At 46.2% G+C, this 26355-nt stretch overlaps 1 protein-coding gene across 1 annotated transcript in view; it reads right to left on the bottom strand.

Moving 5' to 3' along the window:
• Positions 1–26355, bottom strand: part of LOC141082674 (embryonic protein UVS.2-like) — a 54792-nt gene that overhangs the window by 12666 nt on the left and 15771 nt on the right. The window contains exon 11 of the mRNA XM_073566621.1: positions 18190–18364. Coding sequence (XP_073422722.1) covers positions 18190–18364 — 175 coding nt within the window. The remainder of the gene's footprint in view (positions 1–18189; positions 18365–26355) is intronic.

Genomic DNA, 26355 nt, shown 5'->3' on the forward strand with positions numbered 1-26355 from the left:
GATAACATGTATGGATAGCGTACACATTCAAAATATATGTCTCAGGAGGCAGGCTCAGACGGTGTTAGGCCCAGTATGGATTGCACGTGATTGCACAAAGGTTAGAAAGGGTACCGTTTCCCCGGATAACATGTATGGATAGCGTACACATTCAAAATATATGTCTATACATCAGGAGGCAGGCTCAGACGGTGTTAGGCCCAGTATGGATTGCACGTGATTGCACAAAGGTTAGAAAGGGTACCGTTTCCCCGGATAACATGTATGGATAGCGTACACATTCAAAAAATATGTCTATACATCAGGAGGCAGGCTCAGACGGTGTTAGGCCCAGTATGGATTGCACGTGATTGCACAAAGGTTAGAAAGGGTACCGTATCCCCAGATAACATGTATGGATAGCGTACACATTCAAAATATATGTCTCAGGAAGCAGGCTCAGACGGTGTTAGGCCCAGTATGGATTGCACGTGATTGCACAAAGGTTACAAAGGGTTCCGTATCCCCAGATAACATGTATGGATAGCATACACATTCAAAATATATGTCTCAGGAGGCAGGCTCAGACGGTGTTAGGCCCAGTATGGATTGCACGTGATTGCACAAAGGTTAGAAAGGGTACCGTTTCCCCGGATAACATGTATGGATAGCGTACACATTCAAAATATATGTCTCAGGAGGCAGGCTCAGACGGTGTTAGGCCCAGTATGGATTGCACGTGATTGCACAAAGGTTAGAAAGGGTACCGTATCCCCGGATAACATGTATGGATAGCGTACACATTCAAAATATATGTCTATACATCAGGAGGCAGGCTCAGACGGTGTTAGGCCCAGTATGGATTGCACGTGATTGCACAAAGGTTAGAAAGGGTACCGTATCCCCGGATAACATGTATGGATAGCGTACACATTCAAAATATATGTCTATACATCAGGAGGCAGGCTCAGACGGTGTCAGGCACAGTATGGATTTGACGGCCCAGATTACACAGCGGAGGAGCAGGGAGAGGTAAAGATTGCAAATGCTGGGGCCCTGCCCAAGCAAGGGGGGCCCACTCGTGGGCGTCGGTACTGGCACTGGGCCCCTCATAGTACAGCGGTGTGTCTGACGGCGGGTGTGCACCACCACCGTCAGAGACACTTGATTGCACTATGAGGGACCCTGTGCCAGTGCTCGCGCCCAAGAGTCGGCCTACCCACCTGTCCAGGGCAACGGCACTCGCACGGTGTCGTGCGCTAGGTGGTGACCCCGGCCATGGGGGGAGGCAGCACAGTTAGGGAGTTTTAGAAAGTGGCATATGTTGATGTTGGACATTCAGCTGATGCAAAAGGCGAAATAGGTGAAGTCCCAGGAAGAGGTGGACCAAAGCAAGCCATTTTTCTGTCACCCTATGTGTCATCAGGGGAAGGTGGGACAAAATCCTTGGAAACCCATGCATGGTTCATTTTAATGAAGGTTAGATCATCCACATTTTGGGTTGACAGACGGGTCCTTTTTTCTGTCAGGATTGATCCAGCTGCACTGAAGACTCTTTCCGATAGCACACTTGCAGCTGGGCAAGCGAGCTCCTGTAAGGCATATTGGGCCAATTCAGGCCAGGTGTCCAGTTTAGCGGCCCAATAGTCAAAGGGGAATGACCTGTGTGGGAGAACATCGATATGGGAGGAAAAGTAGTTTGTAACCATAGTTGACAACTGCTGTCTCCTGTCCCTTTCCATCGATGCAGTATTACCAGTTGTGTGAGCGGAATTTGAAAAATCAGTCCACAACATTGTCATGAAACCCTGTCTCCAACGCCACTTCTGCTGTGTGCACCACGAACACCTCTGCCAAGCTGCCCCCGGCCCGTACGGCTCGTGTGAGAACCATCACCGCTGCTGTGTGCTGGGAATGCCTCAAGCAACCGATTTACCAGTGTTGCTTGTTTATTAGCCAATATTAGGTCAAGGTTCTCCTGTGGCATGATGTTTTGTAATTTGCCTTTATAGCGTGGATCCAGGATGCTGGCCAACCAGTAGTCGTCATCGTTCATCATTTTGGCAATGCGGGGGTCCCTTTTTAGGATCTGCAAGGCATAATCTGACATGTGGGCCAATGTTCCCGGTGTCAATGATGCACTGCGAGTGCTGGGTGGAGGAGCACTTTCTGGCAAATCCACATCCCTCCAGTCACGCACAAACCCTGTACCAGACCTTGCCACGACAACATTTTCACTTGCCCCACGAGATGCATCCTCCTCCCCTAAGTAATCATCCCCATCATCATCCTCCTCCTCCTCTTCTTCCTCCACCTCATCCAGGAGAGGTCCCTGAGCAGACAATGGCTGAATGTCATCAAGGATTCCCTCCTCATCAACATTGGCTGCAGACGCCTGCTCCTTAAGGTGCGTCAAAGTTTGCATGAGCAGACGCATAAGTGGGATGCTCATGCTTAGGATGGCGTCGTCTGCGCTTACCAACCGTGTGCATTCCTCAAAACACTGAAGGAATTTACAGAGGTCTTTCAGCTTCGACCACTGCACACCTGTCAACTCCATGTCTGCTCTCAAAGTGCCTGGCCGTGTATCCTCCCACAAATGCATTATGGCCTGCTCGCACAGCCTCTCCACCATGTGCAGGGTGGAGTTCCACCTTGTTGCAATGTCGATAATGAGGCGGTGGTTGGGAAGGTGGAGCAATCGCTGTAGCTTCTGCATACGAACGGAGTGTACAGGCGACCGGCGGATGTGCGCGCACAGTCTTCGCACCTTCTGGAGCAGGGCTGTTAACTCCGGATAATTTTTGAGGAAGCACTGCACCACCAGGTTCAAGGTGTGAGCCAAGCAAGGTATGTGGCTGAGTTTTGAAAGGGCTATGGCTGCCACAAAATTACGGCCGTTATCACTAACTACCTTGCCTGCCTCAAGATGTACACTGCCCAGCCATGACTCAGTTTGTCGCTTCAAGTACTCGGCCAGCACCTCGGCGGTGTGTCTGTTGCCCAAACACATCATCTGCAACACAGCCTGCTGACGCTTTCCACTAGCTGCTCGATAGGGGGACACATCGTGTGCAACAGTGGCAGCTGCAGATGGAGTGCTCGTACGACTGCGCTCTGTGGACGAGCTTTCGCTTCTGGAGGAGGAGGGTCGAACGCCTACAGCCAACTGTTTCCTATACCGTGGGCTAGGCAGCACTGTCCCACCACTGCTGTCCCCTGTGGACCCTGCATCCACCACATTAACCCAGTGCGCAGTGATGGACACGTAACGGCCCTGGCCATGCCGACTGGACCATGCATCAGTTGTGAGGTGCACCTTTCCGCTCACTGACTGCTTGAGTGCATGGACAATGCGGTCTTTCACATGATGGTGGAGGGCTGGGATGGCTTTGCGAGAGAAGAAGTGGCGACTGGGTAGGTCATAGCCTGGTACTGCATAGGCCATGAGTTCGCGGAAAGCTGTGCTTTCCACCAACCGAAAGGGCATCATCTCAAACGAGATTAGTTTGGCAATGTGGGCGTTCAAACCCAGTGTACGCGGATGAGAGACTGAGTACTTTCTTGACCTACTCATAGTGTCTGGGAGGGTGAGCTGGACTTGAGAGCTGCATATGGTGGAAGTAGCGGTGGACAGGGCGGACTGAGAGAGGGTTGATGATGGTGATGGAGTTGGTGTTCTTTCTGATGGCCTAGAATCAGTCTTTCGTTGATATAACAGTGGGATTCCCTGACTGCTGTGGCCTTGCAACGACACCTCAACATTTGCTGCTGTGCTAACCGGTGGGCTTACAGTGGGGGAAACAATGTAGCGTTGCTGACTACCTTCGTTGTGATCAGTTGCACATGTGGCACTTGAGGTTTGGTGTTGTGTCCACGCTTGCAAGTGCATGCTGGTTAAATGTCTAAGCATGCAACTGGTATTCAAATTTTTCAGATTTTTCCCTCGGCTAAAGGTCTTTGCGCACTTCTTACAGATAACCTTGGCCTGATCATGAGGATTTTGTTCAAAAAAGTGCCACACTGCACTCTTCCTACTTTGGCAGACATTTTGCGGCCTAGCACGCTGTGATCTTTTGACCCTCTGGACAAGCTGTCCAGCAACTCTTTTGATGTTTGGAACCTGTCTTTGGAGTGCTCCGGGCCTGCCAGATAACAGCTGTTGCGATGTCGATGTCTGGTGTGGATGCTCCTCATCTGAGCTATTGGAAGCAGCACCCTCTTCCCCCAATGGATGCCAATCTGGGTCAACAACTGGGTCATCCATCACCTCCTCTTCTATGTCATGTGCACCTTCCTCTGTGTCACCGTGTATGGTGGTATAGTGTGCGGGAAGGGGCACCTGAGTCTCATCAGGTTCAGAATCTGGCTCTGTACACTGCAAGGACAATGTAGTGCTCTGAGTGAATGTACCAGCAGAATCATCCATCAGCGGCTGTGCATCAGTGCACTCCATGTCAGATTCATCTTGGCCTGGGTAATTCACCATTTCACTTGATAATCCAGGCATGGTATGTGAAAACAGCTCCATGGAGTAATCAGTAGTATGGCCTGCGTCATCCTTCAATCTTGGTTGGGGTGAAGGACACAAGGAAAGGTGTGATTCATGAACATGAGCCTCCAATGATGACTCAGTGCTTTTACTTTTTACAACTGAAGAAGAGGAGGCGATAGAGCTGGAGGCTGAGTCAGCAATGTAAGACAAAACTTTTTCCTGATGCTCTGGCTTTAAAAGCGGTTTGCCAACTCCTAGAAAACTAAGCGTTCGAGGCCTTATGTAGCCAGACGATGACGCAGGCTCAACACCTCCTGCATTCGGTCCTATTTTGCTCTTGCCACTACCATCAGATCCACCACCAACACCATCATTACCAGCTGCCAACCCCCGCCCAATTCCACGGCCTCTTTCACCAGCCTTCCTCATTTTTGGTAGAAATGTAGAAAAAATCCAACAAACTATATAGTAATGTAAAACAAGGTACAAGGTGTCTATAGGACAGGGGAGATTTTGAATTTCTGCAGACACTTGTGGACACTGGACACTTTTGGATTGTGTGAGGCCCACTGATATCTGAGCGCTAGGGCAGCACGGTGGCTCAGTGGTTAGCGCTGCAGCCTTGCAGCGCTGGGGTCCTGGGTTCGTATCCCACCAAGGACAACATCTGCAAGGAGTTTGTATGTTCTCCCCGTGTTTGCGTGGGTTTCCTCCGGGCACTCCGGTTTCCTCCCACACTCCAAAGACATACTGATAGGGAATTTAGATTGTGAGCCCCATCAGGGACAGTGATGAAAATGTGTGCAAACTGTAAAGCGCTGCGGAATATGTTAGCGCTATATAAAAATAAAGATTATTATTATTATTATGTCACAGGCTCGATGGCACAGCTGTGACCAAAGTGACTAGAGGATAAGGGAGATTTTGAATCTCTGCACTCACTTTTGGACACTGGACACTTTTGGATTGTGTGAGGCCCACTGATATCTGAGCGCTATGTGACAGGCTCGATGGCACAGCTGTGACCAAAGTGACTAGAGGATAAGGGAGATTTTGAATCTCTGCACACACTTTTGGACACTGGACACTTTTGGATTGTGTGAGGCCCAATGAATATCTGAGCGCTATGTGACAGGCTCGATGGCACAGCTGCTGTGACCAAAGTGACTAGAGGATAAGGGAGATTTTGAATCTCTGCACACACTTTTGGACACTGGACACTTTTGGATTGTGTGAGGCCCACTGATATCTGAGCGCTATGTCACAGGCTCGATGGCACAGCTGTGACCAAAGTGACTAGAGGATAAGGGAGATTTTGAATCTCTGCACACACTTTTGGACACTGGACACTTTTGGATTGTGTGAGGCCCACTGATATCTGAGCGCTATGTGACAGGCTCGATGGCACAGCTGTGACCAAAGTGACTAGAGGATAAGGGAGATTTTGAATCTCTGCACACACTTTTGGACACTGGACACTTTTGGATTGTGTGAGTCCCACTGATATCTGAGCGCTATGTCACAGGCTCGATGGCACAGCTGTGACCAAAGTGACTAGAGGATAAGGGAGATTTTGAATCTCTGCACACACTTTTAGACACTGGACACTTTTGGATTGTGTGAGGCCCAATGAATACCTGAGCGCTATGTGACAGGCTCGATGGCACAGCTGTGACCAAAGTGACTAGAGGATAAGGGAGATTTTGAATCTCTGCACACACTTTTGGACACTGGACACTTTTGGATTGTGTGAGTCCCACTGATATCTGAGCGCTATGTCACAGGCTCGATGGCACAGCTGTGACCAAAGTGACTAGAGGATAAGGGAGATTTTGAATCTCTGCACACACTTTTGGACACTGGACACTTTTGGATTGTGTGAGGCCCACTGATATCTGAGCGCTATGTGACAGGCTCGATGGCACAGCTGTGACCAAAGTGACTAGAGGATAAGGGAGATTTTGAATCTCTGCACACACTTTTGGACACTGGACACTTTTGGATTGTGTGAGGCCCACTGATATCTGAGCGCTATGTGACAGGCTCGATGGCACAGCTGTGACCAAAGTGACTAGAGGATAAGGGATATTTTGAATCTCTGCACACACTTTTGGACACTGGACACTTTTGGATTGTGTGAGGCCCACTGATATCTGAGCGCTATGTCACAGGCTCGATGGCACAGCTGTGACCAAAGTGACTAGAGGATAAGGGAGATTTTGAATCTCTGCACACAATTTTAGACACTGGACACTTTTGGATTGTGTGAGGCCCAATGAATATCTGAGCGCTATGTGACAGGCTCGATGGCACAGCTGTGACCAAAGTGACTAGAGGATAAGGGAGATTTTGAATCTCTGCACACACTTTTGGACACTGGACACTTTTGGATTGTGTGAGACCCAATGAATATCTGAGCGCTATGTGACAGGCTCGATGGCACAGCTGTGACCAAAGTGACTAGAGGATAAGGGAGATTTTGAATCTCTGCACACACTTTTGGACACTGGACACTTTTGGATTGTGTGAGGCCCAATGAATATCTGAGCGCTATGTGACAGGCTCGATGGCACAGCTGCTGTGACCAAAGTGACTAGAGGATAAGGGAGATTTTGAATCTCTGCACACACTTTTAGACACTGGACACTTTTGGATTGTGTGAGGCCCAATGAATATCTGTGCGCTATGTGACAGGCTCGATGGCACAGCTGTGACCAAAGTGACTAGAGGATAAGGGAGATTTTGAATCTCTGCACACACTTTTGGACACTGGACACTTTTGGATTGTGTGAGGCCCAATGAATATCTGAGCGCTATGTGACAGGCTCGATGGCACAGCTGTGACCAAAGTGACTAGAGGATAAGGGAGATTTTGAATCTCTGCACACACTTTTGGACACTGGACACTTTTGGATTGTGTGAGGCCCACTGATATCTGAGCGCTATATGACAGGCTCGATGGCACAGCTGTGACCAAAGTGACTAGAGGATAAGGGAGATTTTGAATCTCTGCACACACTTTTGGACACTGGACACTTTTGGATTGTGTGAGGCCCAATGAATATCTGAGCGCTATGTGACAGGCTCGATGGCACAGCTGTGACCAAAGTGACTATAGGATAAGGGATATTTTTAATCTCTGCACACACTTTTGGACACTGGACACTTTTGGATTGTGTGAGGCCCACTGATATCTGAGCGCTATGTGACAGGCTCGATGGCACAGCTGTGACCAAAGTGACTAGAGGATAAGGGAGATTTTGAATCTCTGCACACACTTTTGGACACTGGACACTTTTGGATTGTGTGAGGCCCAATGAATATCTGAGCGCTATGTGACAGGCTCGATGGCACAGCTGCTGTGACCAAAGTGACTAGAGGATAAGGGAGATTTTGAATCTCTGCACACACTTTTGGACACTGGACACTTTTGGATTGTGTGAGGCCCACTGATATCTGAGCGCTATGTGACAGGCTCGATGGCACAGCTGTGACCAAAGTGACTAGAGGATAAGGGAGATTTTGAATCTCTGCACAGACTTTTGGACACTGGACACTTTTGGATTGTGTGAGGCCCTATGAATATCTGAGCGCTATGTGACAGGCTCGATGGCACAGCTGCTGTGACCAAAGGGACTAGAGGATAAGGGAGATTTTGAATCTCTGCACACACTTTTGAACACTGGACACTTTTGGATTGTGTGAGGCCCACTGATATCTGAGCGCTATGTCACAGGCTCGATGGCACAGCTGTGACCAAAGTGACTAGAGGATAAGGGAGATTTTGAATCTCTGCACACACTTTTGGACACTGGACACTTTTGGATTGTGTGAGGCCCAATGAATATCTGAGCGCTATGTGACAGGCTCGATGGCACAGCTGTGACAAAAGTGACTAGAGGATAAGGGAGATAGGATTGCCTTTGAAAAAGCAGTTTGCGGAGCAGTGGGTTAACAGCAATGCCAGCCTGTCAGGAAGCCTTAAAAGGCAGCCCAACAACCAACACCACTGATACACCACTATATAGCCTCCCCTTGCACTGCACACACAGTGACTGGTGTGTTGTGCAGGCCAAATCGCCAGCAGCAGAAGCAGTTTTTTTGTCTTCTTCCCTGCCTAACGCTCTCCCTACAGAATCAGCAGCAACCTCTCCCTATACTGAGATCGGCAGAAGTAAGATGGCGGTCGGCGTGCACGCCCTTTTATACCCCCTGTGACGCCCACCAAAGCAAGCCAATCACTTGCATGCCCTTCTGAAAGATGGTGGTGACCCCTGCCTATGTCATCACGTTGCCCACAGTGTCCGTGGATCCTGATTGGCTGAAAAAGAGCGCAAAACAAACTTTTGAAACGCGACTTTGGTGCGTAAGTCGCCAACCTCGTGGCCGACCTCATCCTAGGGTCGGGTTTCGTTTCATGAAACCCGACTCTGCCAAAAGTCGGCGACTTTTGAAATTTTCGCCCGTTTCGCTCAACTCTACTAGAGAGTATAGAACGCGCAGGTCTTAGCATAGTCGGCACTTGCGCAGTCACATTGCTCGCATAGCGAAATGCCCAACGCGCAGGTTTTAGCAAAGTCGGTGCCTGCGCAGTCACATACAGGCATCTAAAGCAGAAGTACGTCACAGGAAGAAGGGAGTAACCATGATGACGGGAAAAACAAGTACAGAACATATTATACCGTGCGGTGATAGCAATCGTACAGCATAAGTAAGTCGAGAACAATCGCATTACACGCATACAATACCTAACATGCAGGTCTTGACTAAATTGGCGCCTGCGTAGTCACAAGCCGCCTCCTCACAACACAAGCGTCTGAAGCGGAGGTACGTCACAGGAAAAGGGGAGTAACCATGGTGACGAAGAAAACAAATACAAAATATGTTATACAGTGCGATGATTGCGATCGCACAGCATAGATGCATCAAGAACAGTCCTGTGCACTAGTATTAGACTAAGAATAATTGAAAAGACCATCGATCACTAGTTTGTAGATGTTAATGTACAAGAGTAAGTGACCTAACACTGCGCCTGTCTAGATGCAATCGACACATGCGCAGTATCCTAGTGACTACACATGACCCGATGCATTATCTTCAAAAAAGATATCGGCGCAACCAAAAGCCAAATAGAAATTAGCAATGTCACACTGTGCAACCCCTATGAATGATAAATCCAATCTCAATAGAAGTGAGCGGTTCATCAAATAGATGTTAACCTGAGAACTATATGTTTTCACATTCACATAGTATATTCATATGTCAACGAATAGACAAAGCTAACATATAAAATGTCCCATAAGTCGATTGCTTCGCAGTGCACACACATACTGAATGCCCTACAAAAAGCAAGGAACCTAATTAGATGCCAATAGAGCCGGATAACCTATACAGATAAGATGGACGCCTGCGCGAAAGTGGCCAATCGTACATAGCGTTTAATAAAACCTAGAGGCCATCAGTTGAGAAACAAGTTAAACACAATAGAGTCAGCATAAATACAGTAGCATAGCCACTCCCTACAAGTTATTATAATCTCAGTAATACCCCAAAAGTATCATAATAGCTTTTGCCCTATCTAGACCATGATAAAATGGTCATCGAAGTTCAGAGGACACAAATGTTGTAATAATATAGTAATATCACAGTTTTTCTTAGTGAATCAAATCTATAATAATAAATGCCCTAACCAGCTTCCGGTTGTAACAACTTCCGTCCAGTTGTAACCGGTGACGTCACCACACACACACTCCCTTTAACCCTCAACACACCACACTGCCTCAACACACACTCCTCTCACCTTTCACCTCCACTCACGTCCACTCACTCTTTCACTCCACATACGTTACTTTCTCTCACTCCGTTTCTCATACTCACACCGTCATCGTCGCTGCCCCGACATCTTCCTCCGCCGCCGCGATCCAGGATCCAGACGTTCTCCAGGCCGCCGACATCGGGATCCAAAAAGATGGCGTCGGCGAAATCTCGCGAGATTACGCCCACGCCATTTTGGATCCCGATGTCGCCCATGCCAGCGACATGTCGTTGCGGCGACGCCATCTTGAATATCGCGGGACTTCACGAAATCCAAGATGACGTCCCCCAAGAACATGTCGGCAGCCTGGAGAACGTCTGGATCCTGGATCGCGGCGGCGGAGGAAGATGTCAGGGCAGCGACGATGACGGTGTGAGTATGAGAAACGGAGTGAGAGAAAGGAACGTATGTGGAGTGAAAGAGTGAGTGGACATGAGTGGAGGTGAAAGGTGAGAGGAGTGTGTGTTGACGCGGTGTGGTGTGTTGAGGGTTAACATGGCAAGAGGTGTGAGGCTGTGTGCACACGCTGCGGATTTTGCTGCGGTTCCGGCCGCTGCGGACCCGCAGCAGTTTTTGCTGCGGTGTACAGTACCATGATTCCCTATGGGAATCAAAAACCACAGTGCAGACGGTGCGGAATTTTCCGCGCGGATTATCTGCGGTTTTCAATCCGCAGAAAGAATTGACATGTCAATTCTTTCTGCGGATTCTCCTGCGGTTTGCCATCTCCTCTATTGAGGAGATGAAAAACCGCAGGGCAAAACCGCAGAGCAATCCGCAGGTAAAACCGCAGGTCTTTTGACCTGCGGTTTCACCTGCAGATTTTACAAAATCCGCGCGGATGAATCCGCACCTAATCCGCAGCGCGTGCACACAGCCTTAACGACGTTGGCGAGGTCACGCGAGATTTCACCGACGCCATCTTGCATTCGTGAAATTGCGTCATTTACCTCACGCCGACTTGCTGTGCGGACGCTTGGCATTGCCTGTACCACCATAACTACTGCTGCCTTGGTCCTATGCCTGTTTACTGCCGGTGTCTAATTACAGGGCCAATTTGCCTATACTGCCATAACTATTGCTACCTTGCTACTCTGCCGGTGTCTAATTACAGGGCTAATTTGCCTCTACCGCCAAAACTACTGCTGCCTTGCTCCTCTGCCGGTGTCTAATTACAGGGCTAATTTGCCTCTACCGCCATAACTACTGCTGCCTTGCTCCTCTGACTGTTCACTGCCTGTGTCTAATTACAGGGCCAATTTGCCTCTACCGCCATAACTACTGCTGCCTTGCTCCTCTGCCGGTGTCTAATTACAGGGCCAATTTGCCTCTACCGCCATAACTACTGCTGCCTTGCTCCTCTGCCGGTGTCTAATTACAGGGCCAATTTGCCTATACCGCCATAACTACTGCTGCCTTGCTCCTCTGCCGGTGTCTAATTACAGGGCTAATTTGCCTATACCGCCATAACTACTGCTGCCTTGCTCCTCTGCCGGTGTCTAATTACAGGGCCAATTTGCCTATACCGCCATAACTACTGCTGCATTGCTCCTCTGCCGGTGTCTAATTACAGGGCTAATTTGCCTATACCGCCACAACTACTGCTGCCTTGCTCCTCTGCCGGTGTCTAATTACAGGGCCAATTTGCCTCTACCGCCATAACTACTGCTGCATTGCTCCTCTGCCGGTGTCTAATTACAGGGCTAATTTGCCTATACCGCCATAACTACTGCTGCCTTGCTCCTCTGCCGGTGTCTAATTACAGGGCTAATTTGCCTCTACCGCCATAACTACTGCTGCCTTGCTCCTCTGCCGGTGTCTAATTACAGGATCAATTTGCCTCTAACGCCATAACTACTGCTGCATTGCTCCTCTGCTGGTGTCTAATTACAGGGCCAATTTGCCTCTACCGCCATAACTACTGCTGCCTTGCTCCTCTGCCGGTGTCTAATTACAGGATCAATTTGCCTCTACCGCCATAACTACTGCTGCCTTGCTCCTCTGCCGGTGTCTAATTACAGGGCTAATTTGCCTCTACCGCCATAACTACTGCTGCCTTGCTCCTCTGCCGGTGTCTAATTACAGGATCAATTTGCCTCTACCGCCATAACTACTGCTGCCTTGCTCCTCTGCTGGTGTCTAATTACAGGGCCAATTTGCCAATACCGCCATAACTACTGCTGCCTTGCTCCTCTGCTGGTGTCTAATTACAGGATCAATTTGCCTCTACCGCCATAACTACTGCTGCCTTGCTCCTCTGCCGGTGTCTAATTACAGGGCCAATTTGCCTCTACTGCCATAAGTACTGCTGCCTTGCTCCTCTGACTGTTCACTGCCTGTGTCTAATTACAGGGCCAATTTGCCTCTACCGCCATAACTACTGCTGCCTTGCTCCTCTGCCGGTGTCTAATTACAGGGCCAATTTGCCTCTACCGCCATAACTACTGCTGCCTTGCTCCTCTGCCGGTGTCTAATTACAGGGCCAATTTGCCTCTACCGCCATAACTACTGCTGCCTTGCTCCTCTGCCGGTGTCTAACTACAGGGCCAATTTGCCACTACCACTTCATAACTACTGCTGGGCAATTACAGGGTCATTTAGTATCTGTTTACTCTACAATACTCCAGGATGCCTTCTTCACTGCCAGATAACTGCCAAATAGACTCCTTTACCTGTGCCAACATGAGTCATAACAAAAAGTATGCCAATGCCAGTGAAAGGAAAGCAGCTTTAGCACTACAACAAAAACAACGCCGTGCTAGTGAGACTCCTGAGGAAAAACACCATCGCCTTGAGAAGATTAAGGCTTATAAACGCCGTCGCCTCACACACGAATCCCCTAACTCTAAATCCATAAGATTGGCTGAAGAAGCCTCTGCACGCCGTCACCGCCGACAACAGACGGCCTCTTCCTCATCATTATTATTAGACTCACAACAGGATGCTTCCACATCAGCATGTGGAACAATTTACTGCTACACTTCATCCCATATGCCGTTCACTGACATAACTAATCAGCAATCTGTTTCTGCCCTATCAATACCACCATTCAATACCGATGTACAGTATGCCAATGCCAGTGAAAGGAAAGCAGCTTTAGCACTACGACAAAAACAACGCCGTGCTAATGAGACTCCTGAGGAAAAACAGCATCGACTTGACAAGATTAAGGCTTATGAATGCCGTCGTCTCACACACGAATCCCCTAACTCTAAATCTATTACATTGGCTGAAGAAGCCTCTACACGCCATCACCGCCAACAAACAGATGGCTTCTTCCTCATCATCTATAATAATAAATGCCCTAAGCAGCTTCCGGTTGTAACAACTTCCGTCCAGTTGTAACCGGTGACGTCACCACACACACGCACATGTTAACCCTCAACACACCACACCGCCTCAACACACACTCCTCTCACCTTTCACCTCCACTCACGTCCACTCACTCTTTCACTCCACATACGTTCCTTTCTCTCACTCCGTTTCTCATACTCACACCGTCATCGTCGCTGCCCCGACATCTTCCTCCGCCGCCGCGATCCTGGATCCAGACGTTCTCCAGGCCGCCGACATGTTCTTGCGGCGACGCCATCTTGGATTTCGTGAAATCCCGCGAGATTCAAGATGGCGTCGCCGCAAGAACATGTCGCTGGTGTGGACGACTCGGGATCCAAAAAGATGGCGTCGGCGAAATCTCGCGAGATTACGCCGACGCCATTTTGGATCCCGATGTCGTCCACGCCGGCGACATGTTCTTGCGGCGACGCCATTTTGGATTGGCGAAATCCCGCGATAGTCAAGATGGCGTCGCCGCAAGAACATGTCGCCGGCGAGGACGACGTCGGGATCCAAAATGGCGTCGGCGAAAACTCGCGAGATTTCGCCGACGCCATTTTGGATCCCGACGTCGTCCACGCCGGCGACATGTTCTTCCGGCGACGCTATCTTGACTATCGCAGGATTTCACGATACTCAAGATGGCGTCGCCGCAAGAACATGTCGCCGGCGTGGACAACGTCTGGATCCAGGATGGCGCCGACGGAAGAAGATGTCGGGGATCGTGGAGCAGCGGCGATGACGGCGTGAGTATGAGAGACGGAGTGAGAGAAGGGGTCGTATGTGGAGTGAAAGAGTGAGTGGAGATGGTGAAAGGTGAGAGGAGTGTGTGTTGAGGAGTGTGTGTGTTGAGGGTTAACATGGCAAGAGGTGTGATGCTATCGCATCCTCCCGATGCGATAGCATCGGGCCATAATCTAGTAGAATAATAAAGATATTGTGTCTGTAACATATATTACATTGATCTGAAAAGCAATGGCCAAAGTAAAAAAAAAAAAAAAAAACGCATCATTTTTGAATTAGGGAAGTCAAAGCACATGTTAAGTATTAGTGCTGAGTTGAATAAAAAATAGAGGCAGCCCAATAAAGTCAGGATTAGAATAAGGTCTAGCCACACATTCATTTAGTATATACTAGAGGTAGAAAGAGGAAATAAACATCCCTTCCTTGTGAATGGATCCTGATTTAGATTGTTACACATGATTATTGGAAAACACCGACTGTCTTCTAAAAGGTATCCACAAGCTCCTCCAACAATAGACATTAGAAATTAGAGTACATAAACTTTATTCAGAAGGGGAAATATCTCACGAAGCAACACCCATGTACACCTCCACATGAAGCAAACAAATCAATAAGCACATAAAGTGACAACCATTAGATGATAGTATACTCCATGAATTAAGTATGGGGTTACGTGGACAAGGAAAAGTAGAGCAGACATCGACCACCGGAGTAAGTATAGAAGCAGGATATAACCATACATTCATTCCATATACGTGGATGGTAAACAGAGGAAGTAGACAACCCCCCCTTTTTTATGGAGAGAGCCTACCTAAGAGTATAACAAATAAGAATGGAAAACAACTGTCTTCCAAATATTTTCCACAAGCTCCTTCCACAGTGGACGTGAGAAATAGAGAAACATATACTTTATTCCAAACGGGGAGATATTCCAAAAAAAGAGACCAGTTAGATACGCCTCAACATAGAACAAACGAAGAGAAATGAACACGCAGGATGGCAACCAAGAGGTGTTGAGATATTCCAGAAACAGAGTCCACACTAAGAGTTTCTCAAATTGATGATGTCTTGATAATCGTCCAATAGAGAAGTCCAGTATTTGCCAAAAGCACCTATAAAGGCAAAGAAAAAAGGATACTATCAATGACCAACCATCAAGACAAACAAATGGGAAAATAAGGCCAGGTCCAAAGACTATATATATGGATCAAAGCTGTTTATAAAAAACAGTAAATAAAAGATCCTCATTGAGTCCCATGGGTGCGAGACTACGTAGATTGAAAATCCATTTGGACTCACGTTTAAGAAGTTCCAAAGTAATATTACCCCCTCGGATGTTAGTCTGAATGGATTCCAGGCCCATAACCCTAACATCCCTACTGCAACCACCATGTTCATTCAAAAAATGTATAACAACCGATGTCACGGTTTTGCCTTTCTCTTTGTCCAATTTGGCGGTATTGATATTAGAGAGATGTTGTTGAATTCTCTTTCTAAGTTCCTGAGTTGTCTGACCAACATAGATCTTTGGGCATTTACAAATCAATGCATAGACCAAATATCTTGATCTACAATTGAAAAAGGTTTTGGAATGAACCAACAACGTCAGGGTGGGAAGAGAAATCCCCTCACTTCCAATGGTCAAGTTATAGATATTACATCCCCCACACGCCAAGGTGCCTCGTAGACGTGTACCCCTAAACTACGTGTGGGTCTCTTAAAGTGACTGTGACACAATGAGTCCTAAGAGACAAGGCCCTCTTAGCAATAAGACTGGGCTTTGAAGAGATATGTGGAATAAGTCTTGGTTCGCTAGCAAGCATCCCCCAATATCCTGTAAGGATGCTGCGAATGTCCTGCCTCTGATTATTAAATGTTGCTACCACCCCCAATGGTTTGGTAGTCTGTCGTATTTGTGAACATAACAGTTTGTCTCGATCGCTGTACCTTGCCATTAAAAATGCCGTAGAGATTACCTTTTTGAGATATCCTCTGGTTTTAAAAGGTCCAGTAAAAGCCTGTGCTTGCGTCAAAAAGTGTAGTTGATCGGTACAATTTCTTTTTAGTTGATAAAATTGTCCCTTGGGAATACCGTTTTTCAAGTCATCCAGGTGAAAACTTGAGTAATGCAAAATGCTGTTTGTAGATGTAGGTTTTCGATAAAGGGTGGTCTTGATATGTGATTCCTCAACAGCCAAATGAAGACCAAAAATTCTGGCACTGATCCCGAAAAGTTAGCTGTAAGTCGAATGGTTAAATTATTATCATTAAGACCATCAACAAATAGCTTGCACTCCTCCAGTGACCCCGTCCAAAGCAAGAGAACATCGTCAATATACCGACACCACTTAAAAACGTGCTCTTGAAATGTTGTTAGACAAAAGACTTGAGTAATCTCCCACCACCCGAGAAAAAGATTTGCATATGATGGGGCACATCGTGCCCCCATCGCGGTCCCAGATACCTGCCTATAGAACACTTGGTCGAACACGAAGTAATTCTTGTCCAGAACAAAGTGTAAGAGGTCCAAGATGAAAGAATCATGTCCACGATTACCAGTAGAATGTTGTTCCGGAAAAAAGGACACTGCCAGGGCTCCCAAATCATGCCTAATACAGGTATAAAGAGATTCGACATCGAGGGTCACCAAGATAATGTTAGATGGAACAACCAGATCTTTGAACAAAGTTAACAAATGAGAGGAATCCCTCACATATGAGGCCAAAGAAGTCACTATAGGTTGCAAGAAAAAGTCAACATAAATACATGGCCGTTCAAAGATACCCCCGATGCCAGACACAATGTGCCTACCTGGTGGCTCCCGTAGACACTTATGCACCTTAGGCAGCATGTAAAATGTGGGAACTCTCGGGTGGTGGGTAGTCAAAAAGTCTCTTTCTTTCTTGTCAATGCACCTAAGTGTGAAAGCAGTCTGTAACAGTTTGTCCAATTTGGATTTGAAGCAAGAGTTAGGGTCCGACGGAAGCACCTGGTAACATAAAGAATTATTAAGTTGTCTTTTCGCTTCTTTGATATACAAATCCACAGGCCAGATGACAACATTGCCACCTTTGTCCGCCTCCCTAATCACCAAATCCCTATTGTTTCCCAAATCACGAATAGCCTTCTTTCCAGATTTACTCACATTATTCAGATGATTGATTTTCATATCAAGGGATTGAATATCTCCACACACTGAATCGAAGAATATCTGGACCACTGGAAAAAGTGACAGAGATGGAGTTGCTTGTGACGGTGTCCTCCCCAAAAATCGTTTCCTGGAAGACGGGTTTTTGTTTTCTTCAAGCAAAGAAACCAAATCTCTAAAAGTTTGTCTGTCTTCCATGGGTAGACTATCAATAACCGATGGTTGGTGATAAAGTAATTTGAATGTCAATTGACGGCAAAAAAGATATAGGTCTTTAATGAAAGTAAATTTATCAAGCATATTTGTGGGACAAAAGGACAACCCTCGCCTAAGTACCGATATTTCAATAGCAGACAGCTCCTAGTCAGATAGATTAATAAATTGAAGCTTACCCAAGTCGCCTGAAGAACCAGTAGGAGGGGGAGGGTTGAAAATAGACTTCACCGCCTCCGGTTCTGTCGAGTGTTCCTCTGATATTTGGGGGACCACCGTTGATATCCCCTGGTCATTTTTCTGGGATCTCTTTCTTCACTTGCCCCTCCTAAAGCGCCTTCTGTGTCGCTTTGCTCCGAAGATAAAAAATCACTGGATTGTGATTCCACTGCTAAGGGGGTGTTTTTGGTACTTCTGTTGTCAGGGTAAATACGTCTCTTGTTACCCTTATGAACCCACCTATATGACTTTCCATTTCTAAAGTCCAACTGGTCCCATTTAAATTTATGTTTCTTGCCACCAATAATACCCTTCTCATATTGGTCAATGGTGGACTTTAATCTAGCCTGAAAAGGCTCAACCAACAACTTAGCGTCAAAAGCATTCAGTTTTTGTTCACATAATTTGATCTTCTCTTTAATATTAGATAACAAGGAGCGATCATGCTCAATGAGTAAATTCATAATAATGGAAGAACATTGGAAAAGACCACTCTCCCAGGTTTTCTGGAAGGAATTTTTCTATATTAAGCAGAGTCCATAATGAGACGGGTCCTGGATCCAGGTAGTTGGTAAGTAGCTGGTTCTAGTGACCTTGACACAGTCCTCAGACTCGGATGGCTGTTGGCAGAACGGGATGGCTTCAGCCCAGATGGTTGCAGATATAACCAGGATGCTGATATTCTGAGGAGACAGATAGCATTAGAGAATGAACAGAGACTGCAGACACAGCGCAGACAGGTTAGCAAGAGAACCGGATGTAGCGATGATTGATACTCGTTGCTCTGACGCTATCCCTATGGAGGAGAGGCCAGAAATAGCAGCCAGTGCGCTGCCATTGGATAATTGCCCTTTTTGAAAAATGCACGTTGTCCCTTTAAGAAGGCAGGAGAGCACGCAGGCGTGCCCTAATAGCTTTAGTTACAGATCTGCCGACAGGACGCCAGGAGGTGGGGGCAGGGGAGAGACCTGAATGCTGAGCAGCAGCATGAGACACAGAGGGAGCCGGCTGCTGCCTATGGAGAGCGTGCGAGGCACGATGTGAGTGCCAAGAACGGGGGGCAGCGGTAGACCTGGACGCAGCATCAGGACAGGGACTGGGTGTAACAGCGGGTAGGTCCAGGCCGATAGAGATAGGTTTATGCCGTGAGATTTAATCCTAGTTCTCACAGCCATGACGAAGGCCCCATTTGAACCCATCTCATAGGCCTTGATAAAGAACCTTTACCTCAAAGCAGCCTTCCTGGTGGCACTGACATCAACCCGAAGAGTGAGTGACATCCAAGCATTATCCAGGCTTCATCCATGTACACAATTCCGGGACGATAGGGTAATACTTAGGCCTGATCCAGCATACTTACCTAAAGTAGTTTCTAGCTGCCATAGAACACAGGAAATAGTCCTGCCATCCTTCCTCACTAATCCAATCAACCAAAAGGAAGAGAAGCTCCACACCCTAGACATTAGAAGATGTCTCTTAGAATACCTAGCAGTCACTGACTCCTGGAAAAAGGAGAATGCCTTGTTTGTCTCTTTTCAAGGTGCCAGGAAGGGCATTAGGGCTGTCAAAAACACACTAGCTAGGTGGATTAGAGAGGCTATTTTGCTAGCATACACCTCGAAGGGCAGGTCGGCACCTGGAAAACTGAGGGCGCATTCCACTAGATCCATGGCAACCACGTGGTCCGAAAGATCTGAAGTCTCCATTGACCAAATATGTAAGGCAGCTACTTGGTCCTCTCCGAGCAAGTTTTACAACCATTATAGGCTAGACCTTGACGCGTTCTCATACCTCTCCTTTGGTGTAAAGGTGCTGCAGGCTGTAGTTCCTCTCTAAGTAATTATTACTCTCTGTAATTCTCTCGGTGGTGCTGTCATGGACGCTCAAATAATGTCTAGTTACTTACTGGTTAACGGTATTTCCATGACAGCACCCTTATATTCCCTCCCCTTCTTCTTTAAGGTTTGCACTTATTCCTCTTATATGGTCCACATGTGATAAATAATTAGTTGTAATAGTATTGTACATAAATTTTGCCATTAACCTTGGATGTCCTCTTGTGCTCTGTAATCCAAATGATGCATGGGAGAGGTGCCGCCCTTTTGTATCTGAAGGTTTCCTGTTCCTGAAGGGTGGATCCCCTCTCTTGGTGGTACTGTCATGGACTTTGAAAAATATAGTTAACCGTTAAGTAACTAGACTTGTAGTGTGACACATTAATGTCACTTAACTGCACTTTGTGATATCTTTAGTGTCACTTCTGTGGCGTCTGCTAATGATGCTGTTAACACAAAGTTGTGGAAATTTGAACAGTCATGGTTGGTCTACATCTGCTGTGTTAGCAGTAGTGGAAGAAGTGTCAGTCCCAATTAAACTATTTCAATTCTCATGAAAAATATTCCACTTCGGTTGTGCCAGGCCCTCAATTTTAAAAATTTGAAAACTACAGTTTGGGTGCCCACCTGCTGGTTTGGGTGTTGTGAAGGACCTATTGGTCCCTAATGAACTATTGGTGAAATTGATGGTACTTTGGGGGTGTCTGCCAATAAGTTTTGGAAATGTGAATACTCCTGGTTAGCTGTCCATCTGCTAGATTGGGTATAATGAAAGACCTGTTGGTCCTTATTCTAATGTTTCTAGTGTGGTGAAATTGATGGCACTCTGGTGGTATCTGCAAATAATTTTTGGAAATGTGAACATGAACACTCATGGCCGAGTCTCCATCTGCTGAATTGAATGTAGAGAAAGACCTTTTGGTCCCTATTTGACTATCTCTATGGGGGTGAAATTGATGGCACTTCTGTGGGGTAAGGCCCTCAATTCTTTAAATGTGAACACTCCTTATTTAGTGTCCATCTGCTGGTTTGGGTGTAGTGAAAGGTCTATCAGTCCCTATTCTGCTATTTCTAGTGTGGTGAAATTGATGCCACTTCTGTGGGGTAAAGCCCTCATTTCTTAAATGTAAGCAATCCTTGATGAGTCTCCATGTGCTGGTTTGGGTGTAGTGAAAGAACTGTCAGTCTCTATTATACTATTTCTACTATGGTGAAATTGATGCCACTTTGGTGGTATCTATAAATATTTTTTGGAAATGTGAACACCCATAGTTGAGTATCCATTTGCTGAATTGGGTTTAGAGAAAGACCTGTTGGTCCATATTTGACTATTTCTACTCTGGTGAAATTGATGCCACTTCTGTGGGGTAAGTCACTCAATTCTTTAAATGTAAACATTCCTTGTTGAGTGTCCATGTGCTGGTTGGGTGTAGTGGAAGACTTGTCTGTCCCTATTTTTCTATTTCTAGTGTTGTGAAATTGATGCCACTTTGTGATGTCTGCCAATAAGTTTTGTAAATGTGAACACTCCTGGTTAGGTTTCTTTCATGCATGTTGCCTGTAGCAGTAGGCCTCCGAGACCTTTAGGCCTCATTTTCCTTGCACTCCACTACCCGTGTTACTGTTCTTAAATTTTTATGACAATGGTAGTCTAGAAAACTTATATTTGTGCCACCTGTGTGTGGCTCTGCATGAAAGCAGGTACAGGTGTTGCATGTGGTATCAGGACTTCCAGCAAAGGGTCCCTACACTGATCCGTCACCCACCTCTTCATACTGTGACGTTCATTGGAAAGCTGTAAGTGCTGTCCCAGACCCTGATACTTGCTGCAGGTCTATGCTGCAATTTGTTTTGTGGGTGAATTGAGGCCACTTTCCTGGTCTCTGTTCTTGATTTGATATGTTTTGGCAGCATTTAGGGCCGTTCTAAGGTGTTGTGCATGCGTTTGCTTTTGCCTCCCTTTAATTATAATGGTGTTCGGGTACGTTTGGCGATTTTTCGCCGAATTAATATGTGCTCATTTGGCGAACGTGACCCCAACCGAATATGAGATATTCGCTCATCTCTATTCATGACTCCACCATAAGAAAGAGACTGAGCAAAATTGGCCTCCATGGCAGAGTTTGAAGAATGTGAAGGCTCTTCTCACTTTTGACAGAAAACATCATGATGATCCCCAAGACTTTTGTGAGAATACTCTGTGGACTTACATGCCAAAAGTGAAACTTTTTGGAAGATAGAAGTAACAGAACATTTCAGAAAAGCAACATTGTACCAACCGAAAATATGGTGGTGGTAGTGTGATGGTCTGGGGCTGGCAGCAAAACCAAACGTCTATATTTTTTCTTTATTTTACTGGTCAAATAAGAGACATTTGTAAAAATCAATTTTAGTTTTCTGAGACCCAAAATTTTCTTATTTTTCCTTCAATTGAGATGTATGAGGGGTAATTTTTGGCTTAGTGAGGTGATCATTTTATTCTAGCGTTTTGCTTTTTTTTTCTTTATGGTGTTTACTTTATGGGTTAAATAATTTTAATAGTTTGTTAACTTCAACTTATCTCTGGGCTTCACAAGAATATGAAATTGGTAGCTATAGATACCTTCAGTCGGCCCTCGGCTGCCATGGCAGTACATGATCACATTGCTAGGGACTGATGATGTCCCAAAATAAGCATGCCCAAAATTGAATACCTTTAAAGCTGCTGTGAGGGATTGACAGCGGCATTTAAAAGGTTAACTGCAGAGATCAATGCTCGACTCAAGGCACTGCTAGTACAAATAGATGCCGGATATGATCGTAGACTTCTTCTTGCAACATTAATGAACACGTACAGTGGATATCAAAAAGGCATTTAGGAAAAAATGAATGTGGATGCTCAACTAAAGGACTGTATGATCTAGCAAGCAAATGGACCTACAAATAATTTTGATAAAGAAAATTAGGTGGATAGAAGGATGTTATTGGTGAAAGCTCTTATTGGAAGCTGTGTGTTGAGACATTGGACTGGAGCCTTCATAAAATATCTTTGGCAGGCAGATCTTGACATGGCAAGCATTATCACTAGTATTGAGCATTGCGATACTGCAAATATCGGGTATCGGCCGATATTCGCTGTATCGGAATTCCAATACTGAGTACCGATATTTTTTCAATATCGGATACCGGAATCGGAAGTCCCCATAATGCAATGAGCCACTGTTGTGGCTGTGATTGGCTGCTGAAATGATGTCATCATGATGTGCGGTCTGTGCGCATCATGATGGGCGGTCTGTGCTGACTGCGGGGGGCCTGTACGGGCCTGCCGGGGGGCCTGTGCCAGCTGTCGGGGGTCTGTACGGGCCTGCCGGGGGTCTTGTGTGTGTGCAGGCATCGTCCGATGGGACTACAAGTCCCATAGGGCGATTCCTGCTACAATGATAGTGATTGACACATTAGCCAATGATGGGACAGTAGTAGTCCCATCATCCAGCTAATGTGTTGAATGTAAAACAAAAAAAATTCAATACTACATGCACACTACATGCACACTACGGAGGAATACAGTGCGGAAGGATATCTACCTCCCGTCATTGGATTCCTGGAGCCCCATAGAGAGCGGTCGCAACAGCTGATGCTGCTGTTCTCCACGGGAAATCGGCATGGGACACTCACTCGTGGATTTCTGTGTATCAGGAAGTATTTGGTGGTTTGCTATTTTCATATTTTTTCATAGATGACACTGGCTTCGGGGAACAATGTGACAAGTATTGATGAGTATGTACTCTATGTTATACGTATTGTATGTTGTATGTATGTTGTATGTCTGTAGCATGTTGTATGTATGTAGTATGAATGTAGTATGTATGTATTGTATGAATGTATGTTGTATGCATGTAGCATGTATGTTGTATGTCTGTAGCATGTTGTATGTATGTAGTATGTATGTAGTATGTAGTATGTATGCATGTTGTATGAATGTAGTATATATGTAGTATGAATGTAGTATGTGTGTTGTATGTATGTTGTATGTCTGTAGCATGTTGTATGTATGTTATATGTATGTATGTTGTATGAATGTAGCATATATATGTATGTATGTAGTATATATGCAGTATGAATGTAGTATGTATGTAGCATGTTGTATGTATGTAGTAAGTATGTAGTATGTATGTAGTATGAATGTAGTATGTATGTTGTATATATGTTGTATGTCTGTAGCATGTTATATGTATGTATGTAGTATATATGTAGTATGTATGTATGTTGTATGAATGTAGTATATATGTAGTATGTATGTTGTATGAATGTAGTATATATGTATGTAGTATTTATGCATGTATATTGTATGAATGTAGTATATATGTTGTATGTATGTTGTATGTCTGTAGCATGTTGTATGTAAGTTGTATGAATGTAGTATATATGTAGTATGTATATAAATATCTTTTTTTTACATTCAACACATTAGCCGGATGATGGGACTAATACTGTCCCATCATTGGCTTATGTGTCAATCACTGTCATTGTAGCAGGCATCGCCCGATGGGACTTGTAGTCCCATCGGACGATGCCTGCACACACACAAGACCCCCTGCAGGCCCGTACAGTCCCCCGCCAGCCGGCACAAGCCCCCGGCAGGCCCGTACAGACCCCCGCCAGCTGGCACAAGCCCCCGGCAGGTCCGTACAGACCCCCGGCAGCTGGCACAAGCCCCCGGCAGGCCCGTACAGACCCCCGGCAGCCGGCACAAGCCCCCGGCAGGCCCGTACAGACCCCCGGCAGCCGGCACAAGACCCCGGCAAGCCCGTACAGACCCCCGGCAGGCCCGCACAAACCCCGCCCGCATACACCGACACGCACCACCCACACTCTTCCCCCCTCCCGAACTGGATGTGCAAGTAAAGAAAGGGGTTTTTTTCATTCCGATATTTCTGTCCCATTGACTTGAATGGGACTTCCGGTATCGGAATCGGCTTATACCCGATACTTTTTTTGTATCGGGCCGATCCAATCCGATCGGATATTTCTCTATATCAGATGGTATCGCTCAACACTAATTATCACACACCTTTGCATAATCACATACATATTCAGTCATTCAAAATAATTGAATATGGAGCTTCATATAAGATGCAATTAGAAACTTTATTAGAGTACCTTATTAAAAAAAGGAGTGTATATGAGGCCCTAAAGAAAATTTTAATGATTCCATCATAATTAATAACTAAAATTTGCTAAAATAAAAAAATTAAGAACATCACAGATAAATTTTCAGAAAAGAGGTGGTAATTTCCAGGACAATGAGGATTCCAGAGTGTGGTCATCTCCAATTATACTGTAGAGAAAAGAGGGATAAAGATAAATTAGAAAACCATATAACCAAAGTCATATTGAATACATTTCGTTATACACTGCGCAAAAAAATAAAGGGAACACTTAAACAGAATATAACTCCAAGTAAATCAAACTTCTGTGAAATCAAACTGTCGACTTAGAAAGCAACACTGATTGACAATCAATTTCTCATGCTGTTGTGCAAATGAAATAGACAACAGATGGAAATTATTGGCAATTATAAAGACACCCTCAATAAAGGAGTGGTTCTGCAGGTGGGGACAACAGACCACATCTCAGTACCAATGCTTTCTGGCTGATGTTTTGGTCACTTTTGAATGTTGGTTGTCCTTTCACACTCGTGGTAGCATGAGACAGACTCTACAACCCATACAAGTGGCTCAGGTAGTGCAGCTCATCCAGGATGACACATCAATGTGAGCTGTGGCAAGAAGGTTTGCCGTGTCTGTCAGCGTAGTGTCCAGAGGCTGGAGGCACTACCAGGAGACAGGCCAGTACACCAGGAGATGTGGAGGGGGCCATAGGAAGGCAACAATCCAGCAGCAGGATGGCTACCTCCGCATTTGTGCAAGGAGGAACAGGAGCAGCACTGCCAGAGCCCTGCAAAATGACCTCCAGCAGGCAGGCCACAAATGTGCATGTGTCTGCACAAGCGGTTAAAAACTGACTCCATGAGGATGATCTGAGGGCCTGACGTCTACAGATGTGGGTTGTGCTCACATCCCAACACCGTGCAGCCCTCCAAATAAATGCCACCCCACACCATTATTGATCCACTGCCAAACCGTTCATGCTGAAGTTATGGTTCTGCAGCACAGGACTAGGGTAAGAGGAAGAGAACTGACCCTGCACTGTGACTTGTCAGGGTATCTGGAATTTTGGTCTTGTGTGTGTTTAGTGCAGTGGTGGGATTAGTTTCCGCACCGACCAATTCACTAGTGAGGGTTTAGGGTCAAGGCGAGTCAGGGTTTTAAAGTTCCTGTGCGTCGCCCAGTGCGGAATCGGCATAGGGAACGTTAGGAGTGCAGGGACTCTGGCTCAGGGGAGTGCAGGAGGTCCCCACGTCCCTATTCCCTATCGAAGGGCCCACCATTGTTAATGTTACCCAGGTTCCCCTTTATTATTTAAATTCGCCTTACTGGAGGCGGGGTTTCCAGACTAAGGTATAAATACGTGTAATACCTAAATTCGCCAGTTGGAGGCTGTGTATCCAGCTGCACGTCTTATTTAAATT

This window comes from Dendrobates tinctorius, unplaced genomic scaffold, assembly GCF_039654945.1.
Source record: "Dendrobates tinctorius isolate UK_male_01 unplaced genomic scaffold, ASM3965494v1 ptg000019l, whole genome shotgun sequence".
In the NCBI taxonomy this organism is placed as follows: domain Eukaryota; kingdom Metazoa; phylum Chordata; class Amphibia; order Anura; family Dendrobatidae; genus Dendrobates; species Dendrobates tinctorius.